A 23,149-nucleotide genomic window follows, 5' to 3' on the forward strand; every position below is an offset into this window, starting at 1 on the left:
AAAATCCAAAAGCTAGATATCCTATGAATTTTCTATTACTCCACTATCCATTAATTCTAACGTGACAAATCTATAATATAAATATTTATAGATAATCAGTGCATTATTCTTTTTTCATTTGTATTTTTTTATTTTGTTTTAAAAATCAATAATAATTGTAAATAAAAGATAAATGATATATTGACAGTATAAAAAATTATTACATTCTTGATATATATATATTTCTCTTATATTATATGCACTTACATACATATCCTATTTTATACCTCACTTTCATATTCTCTCTCATCTTTCTCTCTCCAGAAGACCCAAACCCTAAAGTGCCTTATCCACCACCAAGTAAGTTTTCTCTCTCTTCTCTCTTACTTTCTCTCTCTTACTTTCTCTCTCCTCTTTCTCTTTCCTTTTAAAATTTGAATAGATGGGGTCCTTCTGATACTGTTTGAACATCATTGTAAATATTTGTTATATATGAATTTTGTTTTTATTCACCATTTTAAGCTAGATCTCACATTAAAGTTTTCAACTTTTTTGAAACCCTAAATGGGAATTTGGGATCTATGGTGACACCCCATGTTACCCTTTTGTGCGAGTAATGTTTGGTTCCTAAGATAATTTAGGAATCACAATGACATTCAGATTGCAGGTTTTCACTTTTTGGTTATTAGATCCAGAAAGTTCAAGTTTTTCTAGCTCAGAAATGAGAAATATAGATTAATTTGAGACATTTGATATTTTGACATTGATAATCTCTGAAATTTTGGATTTTTTGGTTTTTTATTTGTAACATTGTCTCATTTTGTGGTTGTCTAAATTTTATGGTGTTTTGCTGTTCCATTTGCTTGTGAAGATCTATTTGGTTCATCACAGTGATTTATTTAAATTGCGATTGCGGTTACATTATATTTACTGCAATTGCAGGACGATGCTGTTGTAGAGACTCTGAAACCGCAATATTACGGCCACAATTACAGTTGTCGGTGCAATCTAAAATACCTTTTTATCAATGTATAGTTGTTTTGTGGTTATCAAGATTGTTTTTTTTCTTCTGATTCAGTTTATGTACTTTTATTTGCTTCATTGATGTGTTTCCTTGTAATGGTGCTTAGATTTAAATGATGGGCACTGAAAGAAGAAGCTAATGACAAATTTTGAAACTTCATGATCTTTTGTTTTTTGTTGTTATTTAGTTCTCATGGATGATGATGTGCTGAACATGTCCAATTGGGGTTATTATGAACCCTTCAAAGGAGGGCACCTTGGTCTGCATCTCATGCCAGGCATGATAGATCGTGACACAAAACCAGTTTTTCCTGGACGTGATCCATCTATGTTTGTAGGTGCAAATGACCGGGACTCAAAACCGTTTTTATCTGATCATGATCCATCTATGTTTATTGGTGCAAATGATCGTGATTCAAAACCTTTTTTGTCTGGTCGTGATCCTTCTATGTTTGTTGGTGTAAATGATCGTGACATGAAGCCATTTTTGCCTGGTCGTGATCCATCTATGTTTATTGGTGCGAATGGAACCATGCACCCACGAGATTGTGTTGTTTCGGATGCGCCAATGTCGATGAACTATGTAAGCGATGGTTGGATAAGCCTGAGGGACAGGTTTTTTAATATGCCCCCTGTCACTCCTGATAATGCTGTTCTTCCAGAATCATCAGTACCCTCAACCTTGCAAACTACACAGCTACCTGACATTTCAAGAAATGAGAAGGTGGATAGCGTTGAAGACTCAGTTGTTAAAAAAGTTGGCCAACCAAAGAAAAGGCAAAGTCGGGGTGTTATAGCTTCTCCGAAGGCTAAGAAACCGAGGAAGCCAAAGGTTAACAGCAATGCTTCAGTTCAACGTGTGAAGCCCGTTAAGAAGACTAAAGAGCTTGTCATAAATGGAATTGATATGGACATTTCTGGCCTACCAATTCCAGTTTGTTCATGCACTGGTACTCCTCAGCAGTGTTATCGCTGGGGCTGTGGAGGTTGGCAATCAGCTTGTTGTACCACAAATGTGTCGATATATCCTTTGCCAATGAACGTAAAAAGGCGTGGTGCAAGGATAGCAGGGCGGAAAATGAGCCTAGGTGCTTTTAAAAAGGTTTTAGAGAAACTTGCAGCCGAAGGTTATAATTTTGTAAACCCAATCGATCTGAGGACTCATTGGGCCAGACATGGAACCAACAAGTTTGTAACTATCAGGTAGATAGGTTTCAGGTGTATATCCGCTTGTTGTCGGTCTTTTGCGCAGATGTTGAGTTATTTGTTATATTGTTATCAAAGAATTGTCTGTCGTGGTACTTCTGCGTTAAATTTGGACATTCCGGTTCTTTTGTTCCGTTTCCCTTTTCGGCTCTTACGTGCTAAGGGATGCTTTATGTTGTATGGCATCGATATTCTTGTAGATGGGTAATTACTAGATAGACTATTTATGGAAAATGTTCATTCTCATTTAACTTATTTTGTAAAGATTTTGCAATGCTATGATCTTTATTCTAGATGTGTTTTTATTAACACATTAAGTAATCTTTTTGTTATTCCTTTGGATTTAAGGCTCATCAATTATATGCTAATTTTGTTTCTGTTCTTTGATTTAACCCTTCAGTTTTCTACTTTTTCTGGTCCTAGGAATGTGAGATCCATTTCCTATCCAGTATCCATGGTCTAAGAGCCTATTCAGTATTCATCTAGTATATTTAATAGCTCTCAAGTCTTTCCTTGACCTTCCCTCAATCAATGCCTTCCTAAAACTAATTTGCAAACTGACCCTTAACAATTAAGAAGGCGATGATCTCTTGGATGAGATGTAATTTTTTTATGTCTAGTGAATATGTAGTCTAACAAATTTTCTATACTTCAATTGTATTATAGCACAATGAATTGAAGTAATGAAATGGAAGATTAACATGGTTAGACCCCATTCATTTAGATTGGGATCCTCTTCAGTATTAGAGTCATATGTTACCATCTTTTTCGACTGGACCTTCAAGTACGAGAGAGAGTTCATTTTCATTCATCTTAACATGGTGGCAGTAGTTGGCAACTCCTAACAAAAAGTTTGGATGCATTCTCTAATAAGAAAACCTAAGATTACATTAAGAAAACCTAAGATTACATTGATGTGCAACAATTTGAGTTTTGAGAAAGTTGGTAAATTGAAGACAATACAACATTTTAATTAGTCATTGTGGATAATCATTACTCAAACGTTTTTAAATAGGAAAATGATATATCCTCTGACTATATCCTTATACTTATTCTCTTACCCACAACAAAATGACATGTCATAAAAAGATATTTTATTTATTAATGATTGATTTATAATTGACATGTATCACTTTCTTATGGATAGAAAGATTCATATGAGGATTTAGTAGAAAAATATAACATTATAATTTTAAATATGCATTTTGTTGTTCAATGTATCTTTTTTAGAAACTAATAATTTGATGATTTATTCCCTTTTCTTTACCCAAAAACTAATACAATGTAATAAATGTATATTAATTCAAAATATTTCCTCACTTTTTATTTGATAGATAAATTTTATTTGGGGAGAGTGCATTCCATGTCTTTTAACTTATACATTTTTTATCACATTGTTTAATCAAATGAGTTAATATTGGGATAGATAATAACCATATGGTTTCTAATATTTGATGCTGAAATGTCATGTTTTTATCATAAATCAAAACTTTTTTAAGATCTTCCTCGGTAGATACTCTTAATCAGTGTTGTGAAACCCGAACCGGATGTTAAACCGGAAGTAATACACCTAAATAGGGTTAAAATGTTATATTGTTGCTACTCTACGGTGGAGTTTGCATTTATCTACCCTAAATTCTTATATAAATGATATAATGATCTTAATCATTCATTATATTCAATATTCTAGTTTAGTGCATTTTAAATAGTTAAGTTTGGAATATAAAGAATATGATTAAATAGTTTGGAATATAAAATTCATTTTCCCCCATAGAAATAGGTATAAATAATGAGACTCTTTTTTACTTGAACCATTAGCTTTTTGTAATATGTTTATATTAATGTTATTTGTTTTGCCATATATGGTAAAATATACTTTAGTTTTAGCTTTCTACTACTTTAATTCTATTATATATACTTTAGTTTTTAGTTTTAGTTTTCTACTACTTCAATTCTATTATAGGGTTAATCATCATTGGTTTGTTGACATTAGGAAATGAAACTCGAAATTTATTCAAACAGAATTAAGAAGAGAACTTCCACGAGAGGAGAGCAATAGTACCATGCATATTATCTCTCTACAAGTGTTGATAGCACTATAATAATCGAAAGAGAAAAACTTGCAAAAAAAAAAAAACATATAACATGTTATATTTAATATATATATATTTTTTATGTTATTTATGACTAAATTTTAATTGGAATGAAATTTATATTAGTTATCTCCATATACATACGTCTTTATTCAAGTCTTTCTCAAATCCAAAATGACAATATCTTATTCTTAGACATGTTGGAAGCACACTATTAATGACATAAAGAGAGAAAAAGAATGAATGTCCAGATAGTTTGTTAGTTTAATACACATTATTCAATATTTATATTTAATCATTATCGACTTTTCAAAAAAATGATACAAATAAATAACAATATTGTAATAACTATGTAAATTTTTGTACAATAATAATGTAATAGATATTACACCCATCATAGAAATTGAATATTGACTGCATTATTAATGACAACATTTTTTTTTTATTAATTTTATAAAAAATGTACCTTATTTTCATGGTGACATTCCAAGACATTAATGATTAGTGGTAAATACTAAATATTGGTACATTAGCTTAAGATATTCTTGAATTCATTGCATGCCTTCAAGTTTCTTATTCTTCAAAGTTCAATAACTATAAGTGGTTACTTAAAACCTGAAGACTATCCCTTCCTATTTGAAAAACTTTTCATTGAATACATAGAATTATAGATGCACCCCTAGCTCCTATGATACTTCCAAGCCAAAGAACATGTATCAAATTTTACCCAAAAATAAAATACAACAATAAAATAAAATGGTCTTTTGTCCATAATCATATACATATAAGGATGGAAACATCCCAGATTGCTTATCAGGGACCTATTACCTGACCTATAATAAGTTAGGTCAGGTCAGGTCAGGTTTTTTTACGAACATGTCAAACTCAAGCTTTCTAAAAATCTTATTTAGCCTAACAGGTTAGACTTTAGGTCACCTAAAAAACTTATTAAACTTAATAAATCAGCCTATTTAATTATATTATATAAGAAAATTGAAATTATACTATAATATTATTATATATGTAATATTAATATAAAAATATATATAAAAATATAATTTAATTATTAGAAATAGATGAGTCTAACTAAAAATAAGTCTATAAGTCCATTAGAATGTAGACATGATAGTCTATTTCATGAGCATATAGTATAATAGACCTTTAAACAAGCTAACATGTCACACCAAACTTTTAAAATGGTAAAATCTAGGCTTTGATTTTTTTTAAACAGACTAACATGTCAAACTCAGACTCCTATATGCTATATAGGCTGAGTCTATTTAAAGTAAAGTCTGACCTGACATGTTTTCACCCTTATATACATCTAATCTTCAAAATGTTCAAAATAGGGAGATAATGAAAAAAAGAAATCAAAGATAACAACACAAGTTTTGTAATGTCATTCTCTAATTATCATATAACATCAACAACAACAACGTAATTTTACATGTTTTAAATTTTCCTACTAAGTGGAAACCATGGAGACACTAGTTCACATTCCGGAAACAAACTCTCCACTTATGGAAAATGTTACGTACATCTATCATCCTCAGACTCGATAAGATGGGAGCCTCATGTACTCGACCAAACCTTTTTTTTTTAAAGGGATTATTACAAGTTCTTAAGCAAATGTGGAGAGGAGAAGAGATCAAAGAACTTTACCCTTTTGGTTTCCACTTTTCCAAATCTTCATTCCTCCCTCAAAAAGTTGCTATGATTCTAAAAACTAATTAGATCAGGAAGAACAATTTGATTTTGAACAGAAGAAGGTACCAGAGTTTTATATGATGATGATTCCTCAAAAGGGTTGATAGTAGTAACAATATTATTTTCTTTATCATCAAAAACCTCCCATTGATGAGTAATCACTGTAGTTAAACCATTTTCTGAATCATTTTCACAATTTCTTACAACAACAATGGCCTTATCCTCATTATTCACACCACCATAACCATAACCATTACCTTCCATTTTCTTCTTATGAAATGCACCACTTATGATATTTTCAAGATCTTGAATATCTTCTTCAGGGATTCTTTGAATCTTTGGGCATTGAGATGCATTAAGTACACCAATTTGTCTACAAAACTCAATGTATAAAGTGAGTTCATCACCTTGAATTGTTGCTTTTTGAAGAACATTGAGTCCAATACCAGCTTCAACTTTTCCACCAATATCATATATTCTCAACAAAACCTTTGCAATCATCTTGCAAAACTTGCTATAAATATCAAAAACTTCAACTATAACACAATCCATTGCTTCAAGAATAAGACCAACATTCATGTTCATATTCCCTGGCTTTATCTGCATAAGCCTATCAATCAAACCTTGTAGCTTCTGCAACTTCTCAAGCTCTTCCATCAATGTTTCTTCAACCTCAGCATCCTTATGATTCCTCTGCTTAATCCTGTTACTCATCTTCTTCGCCTCGTAAGACACGAAACACGATCTTTGATCCAAATACGCGAAATAGGCGCGAACGAAAGCGTTAAAACCCCATGCTTTTTCAGGGCTCATGTGCCCATCAGAGAAATTTGAAAGATCAAAAGGTAACTTTCCCATTCTTTGAACAACAGGGATATCAACAGTGAAAACACCATGCATTAACACCAACCCTTTGAGTGCAACAACCCAGCTTCTAGTCTTTCGAACCCGAATCGAAATAGCCATAACAAGGGGTTTCAGGTACAATGGTGAGACTCTTATCCAATGGAAAACCCTTTGAACATTCTTGCAATCTATCTTTTGTTCATCATGGCTTGTGGCTTTGATGATTACAGTTTCAAGATCAGGGTTTCTGAATGGACCATTCCCTGAGAATCTTGCAACAATGATGCTGTTCTTGTCCTTCAAAAGACCACTTGCTTTTTTCCATAGCCTCATGTTCTTGTTCTGTAATGTAACTTGTTATGCAAGAAAAGAAAACAAAGGCACAAGTTTGTGAAATAGGGGTGGTGGTTTTTTACCCCTATTTCACAACCTTAATTCCCTTGTTTCTTTCTTTCTTTCTCTATGGTTTGGATGTGTGAATAATGGAGATAACAAACACAAATGGTTCCTCTCCTCCTTGTATTTTGTTGTTTAATGAGAATGTGCTGTGTTTTTTTTGGCCCTCTTCATGTGGTGGAATTTGTCAAGGTTGTTAATGTCTTAGGCTAATGATGTGTCACCCACAACTAGAAATATATTACTTGACGTGTCTCATTCCTTATCCTGAGCCGATTAGAATATTACTTTTTTATTTGAAACACCTTGAGAATATGTGATATGTGTTTCCTACCAACAAGCTGTTGATCTAATGATATAAGACTCCACTAGATTCCTAGATAGACCAAAAAGTCAAGCGTTCATTTCATCAGAGCTATACTTGTTGAGAGGGGACAACAACATCCCAAAGAAGATTAATTTCTTACCTATAGAAAGAGAGGATAACATTGGTTATACTAAAAAAAATGATGTCTGTAAAAGTATTTTACATGATTATTTACCAATTCATGTATTAATCATTAAGGTGAATAATGTATTGAATATATAAAATACTTTCCTATAGATATTAAATTCTTAATAATATGTCAATATTTTTATAGTTTCTATATTGGGCAGGGTCCAAAAACAGATCAACATTTTTGTGTGGCTCTGAGTCATGACTAAAGATAGGTTACTCATTAAATGTAATTGATCTAGAAGGAATTCTTCATTGTTTTGCTTTGCCTATGACTAACATTAGCACCAAACACATTTATGTGAAGTGGTAAAATTATAAGGTGTAAAAAAATGAGATATAAATAGAATCAACTATAGTTAAACAACTTTATACATTAACTACCTTGTGCTATAGTTTGGTGATGTCCAGGAGTTTGTTATATAGTGAGGATCTAGTTATTTTAAGAGTAAGTTTTTATACTTAATTTTCATTTTAGTCATCAATTTTATGAAGATACAATGATTTGGATCTATTTATTAATTTAAATCATTGGATTCCCTAAAATTAATGGTGAAGACGAGAAATAAGTTTAAAAAACTTACTCTTGAAGTAGGTGAATCCCTCCCCGTATATATTTATCATGGTGCTTCTAGAAGGATTTATATGAATGATATTTGATTGGTTCAAAGCTTAGTGGCAAGCATTTCTGGTTGTCTCTATGAGAAGACATGTAGAAGAGAAACATAAGCATGACATGTGACATTTGAAGCTGCATTTTTAAATACTAAAATTATTTAAAAAGAATGATTGGTTGTTTTTTTGTTAAATTTACAAAATAAGTAATAGGCGCCAACAATTACATTAAAGAATCATTATTCGTTGACAGATTTGTGATTAATTAATTTTAACTGGGTTTATATAAAAAATTATTAATAAGAGTAAATAATGCAGACTTTTAACTAGTTTTTTAAATATTATATAATTTTAAAGACAAATAATTGATCTGATTTAAAGGAAATTAGTCTAAAAGATAACTAATTGCTCTGAGAGTGGATGAGATTATTCTTAATTCAAATAAATTCTATTAATAAATTTTAAACTCATTTATTCACATGAACTTCTAACAAGTGAGTGGAATAATTCATTATACCATATTATATTTTAATTTTTTTTTTATAAAAAAGTTTAGATGACTTGAATCATGTCATGGATGATGGAAAATGCTTACATATTATCCACAATACAATCATCACATCATATTTTTTTATCGAAGCAAAAACTTCAACTCCTTGGATAGCCTTTTAAGGTTAGTTTAAAAGTTGGATTTTAGAAGGGAAAGAAGGAAAAGAAAAGGCTTTCGGAGTCATCTCACAAGTGTATTTCATTGCTCTTAAGCCTTCATTTTCCCTTCATTCCTCTCCAAAGTCCAACCCCTCAAACAAGCCCTAAGGGTATGTTCGAGAGTTGAATTTTAGAGGGCAAAATAAGGAAGGTGAAAGCTTAAAAGCTATGAAATATACTTATAAGATGGACCTCAAACCTTTTATTTCTCTTCCTACCTCTAAAAATCGACTTACAAACAAACCCTTACATTATTGGTTAGGGTGAATAAAACTAATGGTCCTATGTAAGTTCCTAGGGGTTATACTTTGTTATGAACATGACAATTTTGGTTGTGGATTTGGACATAATATGAAGATATGTTCCTCCTTTGGGTTTATCAAATGGCCTCAAAGTGGCATGGGACATGGGCTTTGGAAGGGTCATATAGTCTCTCCAAGCCCCTCATTTAACATCAATCCAAAACTCAATATAATGTTTTTGAAATATTAAAAATAGGGCTATCCAAAAGAGTATAAAATACATGTACTACCACTATAAATATTTCTACATAATTATTATACTATTCACCATTCACTTGACGGAGGAGATGCACATACTCCAAGACTAAGTTTAAAAAATTTACTCGATGTCTAAGTTATCAATTCTATGAAAATCCAGTAGTTTGAATTAGTGAATGGATCTAAACAAGTAGATTTCCCTAGAATTGATAGCTAAGATGTTGAGTAAGTTTTTTAAACTTACTCTTGGAGTAAGTGAATTACATCTCTTCATTTGAATTATTTTTTGAGAGGTCAATAATAATTTAATATAAACAATAAATGAAATAATAACAATGTATAAAACCTATACAATGTTATTGCATATATTTTTCTTAGAGTGATGATCCACTTACTCAAAGAGTAAGCTTTTCAAACTTACTCCTCATCCTAATCATCAATTCTATGGAAATCTAATGATTTAGATCTACTCACTAATTGAAACAATTGGATTTCCTACAATTATTGGCTAGGATTAAAAAACTTACTCTTGAAGAAAGTGGATCCATACTATTTTTCTTATTATCCAAAATCTTCCATGAATGGTCGAATCATAGTACAAGAGTGTGATGAGATATGTCATGATGCCTTCGATGAGTAGCATGACATAGAATCATCTTTTGTTTTGGTCACTAAATGTTAGAAATCGCACAATTAGTAGAATAATAAATTTAATGTAATAGTGCTTAAGTCTTAAGACTAGATTTCCTATTATTTAGCACCACGTCCTTTCACTAGGTCCACATAAAGGAACCAGACATTGAAGAACACGTTTCCTCGTAAAATGTTATTCATTGTCATAATTGTAATTTGTGAACATTTTTTGAGAAAAAAAATTAACTTGTGATGTGGTGAACATTATTTTGCAATTCTCAGTGTAAGTAAAGTTGTTTGTTTTATAAATGAGTCTCACATTGATGTGAATCTTAATTGCTTCTTTATTTCTTCCACATATATCATGCTATAGTGATTTAAATGATGAGTCTTAACATCTTTATGGAGTAAAGAATTAAAACCGAATTATGAATATGATTTTTGACAAATATTATGGCTTTGCGCATGGGAAAAAAGATGGTTGACCGACTCATCCAAAAAAACCACATAGAACACAATTTATTGAAATGTTAGGATCTAAAGCGCCTCATTTCTACAAATTTAGTATTGTAGGTTTTCCACTAATAATATTTTTCCGAGCTAGACATGTCATCTTCATCAACACATTCTTTGACATTAATTTCTTGAAAATAATTTTATCATTATTTCCTTTGGCCTCCTATAGTTTCCAATAATAAGCATTTTGTATTTATATATCTTTTAACCTATAGATATAATAATGATGTTATGGACTATGAAGTATTAATACTTCAATATCTTTGATGTATCTTATACAAATACTTTCTAATACTTCATTGATACGTATTTACAGATGTTGAAATTACTTTTTGGAAAAATATAAACTATAAAATTGATACTTTTTCAATACTCTTCGATAATTTTAAAATACTTTTCCAATATCTTTGTAACACCCAAATTAAACTACTATACAATAGCAAATTGGAGAAAAACAAAGATAACTATAAAACATAATCAATTAAGTAGAAGAAAAGAAACATAACATTCACTATCATATAAATGATAACATAGGCAATAATTTCTTCAACAATCTATGAAACATGAATGATTACATTAAAAAGTTTGTATTGTTGGACCAGACTACGACTGGGGAGCCTCCAACCACCAAGGAGTTCCATTGCTACATGGGTATGGAAAGAGTGAAGAGTTTCAAGTGAGACACCACGTCTTGAACCAAAACCTTAAGGCATTAGTTCCATGGGTCTATCCTTCTTATAAACTTTTTCATTCCTCCCCGCATATCCAATGTGGGACTTCATACTTGAATAAACTCAACATGTATTGTTATCATGCATGCAAATATGGTAGTTAGAATGTCACAAGAGTTGATGAATTACTTGATTTAGAAAGTCAAAGAATGCTTGAAAATATTACTTATGGCTTACATATAAAATTATGTAACGTTAAGAATGAGATCCAATAATGTAGCAACAAGACCAAATCTTCACCATAGGATTCCCATGTTTTTTTCTCACTATCAATATTATAAATACCTTAGGTAATTAATTATTTTCAAACCAATCTACTCTATCTCAAAAATCATCTAAATTCTAATCATATTATCAAAGTTACAATGGGAGATGAAGCAAACAAAGCAGATTGTGAACTAATTTTCAAGAGCATAGACAAAAATGGAGATGGAAAAATTTCATTAGATGAATTCAGTGATGCAGTGAAAGCATCAGGAACATCTTCTAATGTTGATGTTCCAAGTAAAATGAAAGAGATTGATAAAGATGGTGATGGATTCATTTCAATAGATGAATTATGGGAATTTTTTTCTGCTCATCCTCAAATGTTGAAGGAAGCTGTTAGCAAAGTTGCTTAATCAAAATGGGTCTCACATTAATATTAATATTTTCATAATAATTATTTCTTCATCTTATAATTGCAATTTTCCATTTTTTTGTCTTCATTTTCTACATAGTGCCAATGGGTACTTGACCTAGTTTTTGGGTTGTCTATCTTAATCATTCTAGCTTCTTATTTATATTTAATTTGGCTTCTAGAGGCCTATATATTATTCACAAGAAATGTATTAAGGAAGAAATTATATATCAATTCATACTAGAACCTTTTTGTATATTTATTTATTTATTTATTACTTTGCATTAAAAACTTAATTGGAGAAAAAAAACTTGAGCTATCAAATTATATTGCAGGAGTAGTAATGGGCATCTAATTTATCTTTAATTTCGGTTACTTACTCATTCTTCTTGCTTAATACATTAGAACAAACAATTTGTTGGGTGCAGCGAAAATAATTATCGCACAAACTACATCAAATATTGTATATAGAATAAATAAAATAAGACAAGAACATTTTTTAATAATATTCGACAATTATAAACATTTAAGTAAATATAAAGATATTATTAGAGAATAAAATATTGGTCCAAGACTCATGCTTCTAATAAGTACTCAAGGCACCAAGTTAGTTGAAGAAATTTTTTATATATGGAGTTACTCTCAATCATAATTGTCACTTTTAATTAAATTTAAAATATAAGAGCACACATCTATTCATAAAACATGGGTCAATCATGTTTTATATATTAAACCTACACAGATAATATGATATACACTGAAAATATTAAATAAAATTCTTTTACAAAAAAGTCTACGAATATAATCTCTACTTCGAGTGATGGATCTAGGACTCATGGACGAGAGTGTAAATTATAATAAATGTAGTTTATTAAACTTGACTAGACCGACAAGTTCAACTTAGAATGAATATCTAATCGATCTGAGTTGCTCATTTATAATTGATCTTGAACCAATATTGGTATGAATCAGTTTCACTAAGGTATTTTATGCATAAAATTGGTGATCTAGTGCATTGAACCAATCAGATCGGCCAAATAAATCAATTTAAAAAAGCATCAAAATGTTGTCTTATGGAGATTTTTTTTCCTTTCACCGTATTTTTAGTTATGTTTGTCATTATTGAAATTTTGTTTGTTATTTGTTACCTATGTTGTAACAAAACCTAATTTGTTTAATTAAATTTTAAACTTATTTATCCGCTTTTATTGTGATGAAAGCGTAAAAACTATGTCATTTAATGATAGTTTTTACTTATTTATGGCATTTAGTTGTTGTAAAACCTTTCTTGTTGATTGTTTAATTACGTACCTTTGTGATAGTAATGTTTTTAAAATTCAAGGATAAAGTTATTAAATAATAGAGTAAATACACATTTCAGTCCCTCGTGCTTTTTTATCCTACCAATTTGGTCCCTCAAAATTGGTAAACTCAAAATGGTCCCTAAAAAATTTAAATGGTGGTCAAATTACAACACATAATAAGAACTAATTTGAACCAAAAACGACTAATTTGACCACCATTTAAAAATTTTGGGGAACATTTTGTGTTTTTCAATTTTTGAGGGACTGAAGTGATAAGATCGAAAAACACGAGAGATTGAAATGAATATTTACTCTAATTATTATTAGGTATTATTATTAAACTTTATGAATTTTTTAATGTAAATCAATTTAAATGGTCTAACTAGTGACCCACTATTTAATTATTGCCTCGATAACTGACCAGGTCGACAATTAATCCGATTTTAATAATATTGATTAAGTGATCCAAAATCTATCAAAAGAGAACATTGACTGATATTGGTAAAATTTTATATAACCAAGGAGTATAAGCAATTTTAATTAAAAGTATTATATATAAAAAAAAAATCCAAGGTGTGCAAATCCACACCCTATTACAAGCGTGAATCTGAACCCCAACCCACCTCTTAAATTTGATATGGTTCCATAGTGTCTTAAATAAATAAAATATAGATTCACGTTTGAGTTGGATATGATAAAATCAGACCTCGACCTATTTCGTTGTTATACCTAATTTTAAAGTGTAGCTTGAATTGGATAATCATAATACCTAATTCATTGACGATTCATTATATCGACTAAGTCAATGATCAATCCAAGTTTAATAATAATAAAACAAAAAACATGTATTCTAAGCTTGAAATTCGATTTTACTAACCTTCAGCCAATTAAAATGATCTGGTGTATAAATACTAGACTCGGCTCCCATCTTTAAATTGAATGGAATTGATTTTTTTCAACAAAAATATCACAGCATTCGTTTAAGATGGAACACTAGGTCTTCTGAAATGAGTTCAAACAATGAAAAGTAAAAAGTGTTTATTAATACAATTTAATTTCTCAAATTATATAGGCATAAATTATAAATGTGACTTATTATAACACAATTTCAACTAAATTGTACATATCAATAAAAGTTGTTGTTTTTCTTTATTTTGAACAAATATTATAATCTTATGAGTAAATTTCACTGACACCCATGAGTTTTAGTGAAATTACACAAATTACTCCTCACTTTTCTACACCTACACAAACCCCTAATTTTTTTATACTTTCATTCCACTAATCACTCATGCATGAGATATAAGTGTATTCTTTTAAACAAAAAATGTGATAAATGCAATTAAGTTAAACAAAATAAGGGATATTGGAGAGACAAGTCCAAATAATATACAAATCAATGTATCTTTATTATTTTTGGTTATAAAATGCATCAACAATTCTAAAGAAATATTGTTTAAATCGCCCTGATACTATATATCGTAACGAACCAAAATAATAATGATGTATTGACTCATATATCATTTGAACTTGTTACCACAATATACCATGTTTTGTTTAACTAAATTGCATTGATCACATTTTTTGTTTAAAAAATTACACTTATTTTTCGTGCAGCAGTAGTTGATGTAATGAAAGTATAAAAATTAGGGGAATTTGTGTAGGTGTAAAAAGTGAGGGGTAATTTTGTAATTTCGCTAAAACTCAGGGAGTGTGAGTGTAGAAAAATATAATATAGTCAAAATTTTAAATTGAGAAAAAAATAATAAATGTTGATAGAAAAATATAATATATTAACTATATAATTAAAAAAATCTTTCAAACCACATGTATTATCCTCCTCACTTTTTTCATCCTCAAAGGTTTTATGCTATTACTATGTAGTTTTTAACACTACATTCTTACTTTTTATACATTTTATATTTTAATATCTATTAATTAACTATATAATAAAAAAACTCTTTCAAATCACATGTCATTTCCTCCTCATTTTCCCCCTCTTAAAATGTTTTATGCTACTACTATGTGTATCTTTCGTCGTCCTTATTTTTTATACGTTTTATATTTTAATAATTTAATACTAACTAGTGATTGGGCTATATTTTTTGTTATGTTAAAAAATAATAATCATTGAACATTAGATGAGATTGAGATCATTTTTCACATTCGGACTAGTTCTCTTTCCTGTTTCATTTCATTTATACTACTACATTTTTTGTCTCTCCCCTACCACTTCATCTCTCACATAGGAGTGTAAGTGTGCAACTTCATATAAATCTTGGTGGGTGAGCATTAATGTGAGCAAACATATAAATCTTGTGATCCCACTTTTAGTAACAAACCTTAATAAAATCCATTTACCTTCCCTTAATAAAAAACTATATAATATTACGATTTGATTTCCCTATTTTCATTAATAGAAATCATATTCGAAATTGAAAAAATTATTTCATTTTCTACGATTTTTAAAATATTTATTTTTAAAAAAATCACATATTCAGTTTCCTATTTTCATTAGAAAATTAAAATTCAAAATTTTCGTTTATTTTCCTTGTGTTTGAACATGCAAATATGCAGGCAAAACATGTGCTATTAACAATGTGAATATATGCATGACATATGTATTTTAACTATGTGAATGAACTAATAACATGTGTTTTCTTAGTAATGTGAATGTATATGTAATATGCATTTTTAATCATGCGAATGTACGGGTCACATGTGTGTTCTTAACAATATGAATGCACAGGTAACACATATCTTTTTAACCATACAAATGCATGAGTAACATGTGTATTCTTAACCATGTGAATGCACATATAATATGTATTCTTAATCATGCACCAAAAAAATTAGTGAAAATATAATATATCTTATAAAAATACCATTCCAATGATATTTATTAGTGAAAAGGAATATTTATTAGTGAGACCAATATCATGCATTTAATAAACAAATGATATTTATTCACTAAGGATGCAAAATACCAAACATGTAATACACTTACAAAAGAAATCAACACATGGTATATTAAACAAGACAAAACAATAATGTATATGAATAAATAGTGAAATTTCCTAAGTATATAAAAGCATGTTAAAATAAGTACAAATCCAATTATCTTCGTTATAAAAAAAAACCAAAAAAAGATGAGACAAAAACCAACGTGGTGACACAAATAGCCATGCATGCATGCACCTAAACTTTCATAGGTGATCCGTTCATTAAGCAAAAACCCAAATTTAGAAATCCCTCTTTTTAGTTCTTAACATATTAAAACATTTTACTCATTCAATATCATTAGTTTCAAATCCTATATTCTTCTTTGTAGTTATCAAGTAAATATTATTATAAGTTACTATGGCAGATAGAGGTGAATGTGAACGTGTTTTCAAGCGTTTTGATGTGAATGGAGATGGAAAAATCTCATTGACTGAGTTTGCAGATGCTCTTAAAGTGCTAGGGTTAACTTCACAAGAAGAAGTTCAACGTAGAATGGAAGAGATTGATAAAGATGGTGATGGGTTTATTACACTAGAGGAGTTGGTTGAGTTTCAAAGTGCTAACCCTAACTTGATGAGGGATGTTTTGAAGAAACTCTAAACTTTCATTTTTTTCTTCTCTCTATATTGTTATAATGTTTTATTATTTGAACACTATATGTTTTTGTTTTGTGTATGTGAGGATTATGTTTTGCAAAGATGAAGTGGGTTTTGATTGGAAACAAATTTTCAATTAATGGATTTATATTTGAATGCTTTATTGTTAGAAGTGATTTTGGAGAATGGATATAGTTTGAATGGCTTTCATATAACATAATTATTTTTAGAAATGTAATTACCAACATCTTTAACTTTCATTCTCAAAGAATATAGTAGACTATTGGATAAATATAACAAGAGCAAAGTTATCATTCTATCTTTCATTCTCAAATATTAACTTTGTAATTAAAAAATCAATCGTCTTAAAAGATAAAAATCAACTTGTGGTAGTTGCCACATTTTTTTATGGATGTGGATGAAAAGCACACCAACTTTCATTGATAAAAGATAAAATACAAACAAAGGAAAGAAACAAAGAGATTGCAAATAACAGAAGAAAAGAAAAGCTCGCTAAGAATCTCGTTCACCGACAAAGCCAGATTCGATGAGCGATAAAAATGGCCCGTTAAGCGACTAAACTTGTTACAAATAATTCATTTTAAAGTGAAAATAATCAAATAATTATATGGTTCCATAAAATGGTTAGAAATATATTGTACTTGTGAAATCTATAGGTATATAATCACCACATGATAATCATCATTGGTGAGAAAAGAATTCGCTAGTGACATAATCGAGAGAAAATGTACTATTGGAATGATCATTGGTGGAAAAATAAACCATTAGCATAATGATTATGGAAATAATCCTTCATGAAAAAAGAAATCACTACTAATATAATTCGTCAATGGGAGAAAATGTGCCACCAAAATGATTGTCATTGGAAAAAGAACCTAGTGATTTATGTGAAAAAGATCTTACTCCTGACATTGGTATATTGTTGATAAAGACACCAAGATCACCAAAAATAACAAAAAGGAAGAAGACCTACAAGACATAGAAGACAAAGCCTTAAAAGATCAAGATTTTGTTGTCTTCTAAGTTAAGTGATTTTATACTAAATATTTCATATATACTTAGTCACAGTGCTCATTGTGAAAACCATTTTGAAAATTATTATTGCTTTAAAACTAATAATCTCATTTGAAAACTTAGAGTCAAAAGAAATTAATTTTCTAAATGCTAAGTAACAAGTTACTTGACCTGAGTAACTGGTTACTTGACCTGAGTAACTGGTTACTTGACCTGTGTAACAAGTTACTAGGTATGAGTAACAGGTTATTCAAACTGAGTAACAACTTACCTAGTAAAAACGACAAAGAGTAATCGATTACTCAAAGGAGTAACCGATTACTCAAAGGAGTAACTAATTACTCAATTGCGCAGTAAGTTTTGGTAATCAGTTACTTCATGTTGTAATTAGTTACTGAGCTGTTACACCAAATTTTCAAATCAAAACTGAACAGCTTTCATCCAAAATGGATGAGTTTTATTTCAATTGTATCCTACCTTTCTCTTAGGGCATGATGGTTAGTTGGAAGTCTATTTAAAGGCCATGAAACACCCAATTTGATACACATAACTTTCAAACAATTTTTTGCACTTTGTTCTTGCAACTTAAGTTTTAACTTTCAGATTTTTCTAAAGTTGCACATTAGTGTTTTCTCTGATTTTCCATAACTAAAACACTAAGAGCATTGTGTGCTATCTCTACATAGATATTATAAGGATTGCATGTTATAGAATTTTTATATCTTATAAAGCAATCTTTGCCTTATTAAATTTCTTCATTTATTTGTTGTACATTTTTCACCATATGATGTGGCGAGAAAGGGAAAAGTGTTTGCTTAGAAGAGGTGTTCTTCTAAATGAGAGAGATATTAGTGAGTGTGTGATGTACTAGATATCTTTATATGAGATTTGTAATTGCAACTCACAATATCAATTCAATCTCTCTTATGTTGCAAGAGGATCGGAAGTAATAACTTTTGGTGTACAAGAAGCTGAATAAGTATAAAACTCATTGTGTTCTTACACTCTTCTCTCCTTACTCTCTTGTTTTTCTGTTCTGTATTTAGTTAATTTTTTGCAACATTTCCACTACAACATACTCTAACATTTATAGTGTAGGAAATTTTGACTTAGTGCAAAAAAACTAATTCACCCTCTCTTAATTTGTCATCTTGATCTTACAGTATAATCACCATTAGAATGGTCGTCGATAGAAAAGAAGTTAGTGCTGAAATAATTCGTCAGTTGAGATAAAGTCTCATGGGAATGATCGTTGATGGTAAGATAAACCGATATATACCAATGAAGAAAACAATTTTTTTGTATTGGAGCATGTTGATATTTCTTTATTTGGATGAATATTGCATGAAATGGAAAAATTATTGCATGGTCTCAAACTAATATTGTTCCATACCAATGATTCTAGCACATTAAATAATTGCATGATTTTTAATAAACTAATGTGTGGCCAAAATTTCCATGTGTCAGGGAACATTAATTAGTTAGAGACCATGTAATATACTAGAAGAGCCTATATCAAAGTCCAAATAGTATGTATCATAAGATTTGAAAGTAGGGAAATGTATTTTAACTTTTTGTGTATTAAATGTTGTGAATAGCTTTATCGAAATATTTTTATGCATTGACAAAAGGACCATGGGACAGTTGTTGTATTCAATTTTAAATGGGAAAAGTATTCTAAATTTGAAGTTTTTATTTTCCAATTTATTTTTGTGATTCTTTGACTATGAAAAAAAGAAATAAAAAAGTAGTGCATAGTTGTTAATCAAATGCTCAAAAATGGGAAAAGTATTCTAAAGCCATTGATTCACAGTTTGTCACGTCTGATAAGGCGCTTGCTAGCACCTTAATTATGCAATTCTCATCCATAAGGCTCACGGGGACAAGATGTATGCGTGATCACATCATCCACATGAGGGATATAGCGGCTCAGCTGATAACCTTAGAGGTTACTATGTCAGACTCTTTCCTGGTTCACTATATTATATGCTCTTTGCCTCACCAATATGCACCTTTTAAGATCTCTTATAGCACACATAAGGATAAGTGGTCAATCAATGAATTGTTGACTATGTGTGTTCAAGAGGAGGAAAGATTGGTGATGGAAGAGGGAGAGAGAGTGAACTTGACCTTTGATGGAAAGAAGATGAAGGATCATGCCAAAAACAAGGGCAATAATGCTCCTAAGCCAGTCATAAAGAAGGAGTCCAAGTGTTTCTACTGCGAGAAGCCATGACACATGAAGAAAGACTACGCTAAGTTTAAGAATTTGCTCGACAAGAAAGGTATTCAAATTGCATTTGTTTGCTATGAATCTAATATGATTAATGTTAATCATAACACATGGTGGATTGACTCTAGGATTCATTCAAAGATAAGAAATCAACTACAAAGAGACTTTTTCTCCTATGTCTAAAAAGGATTCTCTTTGAATAACTTTGGCATTAGTAGCTCATTTTGACTTTGAGTTACATCAAATGGATGTGAAAACGGCTTTCCTGAATGGTGATCTAGAGGAAAAGGTTTACATGAAACAACCTGAAGGATTCTCCTCTAGTGATGGTGAGCATTTAGTTTGCAAGCTTAATAAATCCATCTATGGATTAAAATATGCCTCCCACCAATTGTATTTTAAGTTCGATGAGGTCATCACCTCATTTGGTTTTGAAGAAAACGTCAAGGATGAATGTATATACCATAAGGTTAGTGGGAGTAACATTTGTTTTCTTGTGCTATATGTGGATGATATATTTCTTGCAACTAATGATAAGGATATGCTATATGAGGTGAAACAGTTTCTCTCGATTTTTTTTATATGAAAGATATGGGATAGGCATCTTATGTCATTGGCATTAAGATCCATAGAGAAAGATCTAGAGACGTTTTGGGCTTGTCTCAAGAGACCTATATCAACAAAGTTTTAGAGAGATTTAACATGAAGGATTGTTCATAAAGTCTAGCTCTCATTATGAAGGGAGACAAACTTGATTTGAGTCAATGCCCCAAAAATGATTTTGAGCGGGAACAAATGAAAAACATCCCATATGCTTCAGCTGTTGGGAAGATATTAGAATAATCCAGGCATTGACAAAGAACTTCATGCTCATGTACAAACGAATTGATGATCTGGAAATAATTGGCTACTCTGATTCAAACTATGTTGGCTGCATTGATACTCGAAAATCAATATTCGGTTATATTTTTATGCTAGCTGATGGAGGTGTGTCTTTGTCAAGTGTAAAGCAGACATTGACTGTTACTTCCACTATGGAAGTCGAGTTCGTTTCTTGTTTTGAGACTACCTTGCATGATGTATGGTTGAAAAGTTTCATATTCGGGCTTAGAATTGTGGACTCTAGTTCTAGGCCATTGAAGATGTACTATGACAACTCAGTTGTGGTCTTTATGGCTAAGAATAATAAGAGTGAAAATCGAAGTAAGCACATCGATATTAAATATCTAGCCATAAGAGAGTGTGTGATGGAAAAGAAAGTGGTCATTGAACATATTAGCACTGAGTTGATGATTGTTGATCCTTTAACTAAAGGCATGCCACCAAAGAATTTTAAGGATCATGTAGTACGAATGGGACTTGGTTCCATGATGTAATTTTCATTGTACGTACATTTATTGTTCTCAATGAAACTTTTATTAAGTTTGATGTTTTCTCATATGTTTTTTGTGCACATATGTGTTTAATTTGAGAAATGTCATTTAGTTTTGACCTAGAATAAACATATGGTTTATTCAATAAGTAAAGAGAATATATTGAGAGACTTGATATATTGTGATACATGATAGATAATACTCGTTGTTAGAGGACTTATTGTCATGATTTATATATTGTGTTTCTTGTTATGATTGATGGTGGGTTAAATGGACCATATGGTTTTTTCTCAACAGATTTATTTTGTTTTTTGAATATGTATTTCAATGGAAATCCTTTGCATATTTATTAGGAAATTTGTTTCCAAATGTGGTCCATTTTCTGTACATGTTAAACTCGTTTTCTTAGCAACAGTTACAAATGGTTATGTGGAGAGAAAAACTTTCACTCCCACTATCCATGACAATTTCCACTCTGATGACCTTTATGATGAATAAATGTCTATAAATTAGAATGAGTTGTTATTTGTTTGGGTCACTAATCCTACTCCTCTATTCATAAACAAACATCATTGCTTTGAGTGAGTAAAGGTTTAGAAAACCAAACTCAGAATTTATTCAGTATAATCACAGTGTTTGTTTGCAAGTCAAAGTGTTCGTGAAAGATAAGGGAGAATCAAATAGCAATGGGTGGAGGTTGGTATTCTTGATCTATTTTAGTTTCCGCTGCATATTGATCTAAATGTGTTGTTTATATTAATTGTATAACATGTTTAGATCATTACAATAAATTCTAACATGTATCAGAGTTAGAGTCTAACTTTTCTCCATTTGGTATGGACTAAAAGATACTCTTTAATCATGAGTCAAAGGAAATTGTTCGACTGATTTAGCATACTTTTATTGAGAAGACATATTAGAAAATAAGTCTCATATCGCTTATTTATTTTTCATAGACATGATTTTAAACTTAAAATATGCGTTGGATTACTCCATTCATTACTGGTGTTAAGATAAATTAAGAATACATAATACTAATTTACACTTATAATAAGATGAATGTAACTAACCTTGATCTGAATCTGGATGGATTCATTTGAGTGCAACAACTTGAGACTTGTCAATGTGTCCTTTGTACACATTTCCAAACCCTCCTTTACCAACGATTAAACCATCATCGAAGTTGTTGGTAGCATCTCTAATCTCACCAATCGAAAATTGACGACACATATTAGAGGATTTAAGGTTTTTGTCTCTTGATGTAAGGTTTTTATCTGCTTTGGTTACACACGAGAAGATTAAGAACCCAATGGTGCATAACAAAACCAAACATGTGGCTACAATAGTAGAAGCTACAATAATTGTTGTGTTTTTCTTTGAAGTGATGGATGTTGCCTTGGTTGATGTGGAAGGTTGTACGGGATCAGAACCTACTTTGTTTTTATCAACTAACTTAAAATCAAAATTAATGTTAGAGATCAAAGTTCTAAATTCAACTCTACCACCACAATCACGCCTTTTACAACCTCCATGTTCA

General features: G+C 30.4%; 3 protein-coding genes across 4 annotated transcripts; 2 read left to right on the top strand and 1 right to left on the bottom strand.

Moving 5' to 3' along the window:
* LOC109351244 (protein BASIC PENTACYSTEINE2-like) lies at positions 236–2,459 on the top strand. Of its 2 annotated transcripts, XM_019592652.1 has the most exons (4): positions 236–339; positions 922–1,008; positions 1,191–2,214; positions 2,305–2,459. In XM_019592652.1, exons 1-3 carry the CDS (start codon positions 237–239, stop codon positions 2,207–2,209), a joined length of 1,209 nt encoding a protein of 402 aa, XP_019448197.1. In that variant the 5' UTR covers position 236; the 3' UTR covers positions 2,210–2,214; positions 2,305–2,459. The 2 variants fall into 2 exon arrangements, with proteins under 2 accessions (XP_019448197.1, XP_019448205.1); XM_019592660.1 differs by lacking the exon at positions 922–1,008.
* On the bottom strand, positions 4,978–7,464 carry LOC109351258 (putative clathrin assembly protein At1g25240). The gene is made up of 2 exons (XM_019592673.1): positions 5,964–7,464; positions 4,978–4,995 (listed from the first exon to the last, which is right to left on the bottom strand). The coding sequence occupies exon 1, from the start codon at positions 7,185–7,187 to the stop codon at positions 6,021–6,023; it is 1,167 nt and encodes a 388-aa protein (XP_019448218.1). The 5' UTR covers positions 7,188–7,464; the 3' UTR covers positions 4,978–4,995; positions 5,964–6,020.
* Positions 16,662–17,134, top strand: LOC109342469 (polcalcin Cyn d 7-like). Its single transcript, XM_019580451.1, has one exon. It carries the CDS (start codon positions 16,733–16,735, stop codon positions 16,973–16,975), a length of 243 nt encoding a protein of 80 aa, XP_019435996.1. The 5' UTR covers positions 16,662–16,732; the 3' UTR covers positions 16,976–17,134.

The sequence above is a fragment of the Lupinus angustifolius genome, chromosome LG01 (assembly GCF_001865875.1).
Source record: "Lupinus angustifolius cultivar Tanjil chromosome LG01, LupAngTanjil_v1.0, whole genome shotgun sequence".
NCBI classification, from domain to species: domain Eukaryota; kingdom Viridiplantae; phylum Streptophyta; class Magnoliopsida; order Fabales; family Fabaceae; genus Lupinus; species Lupinus angustifolius.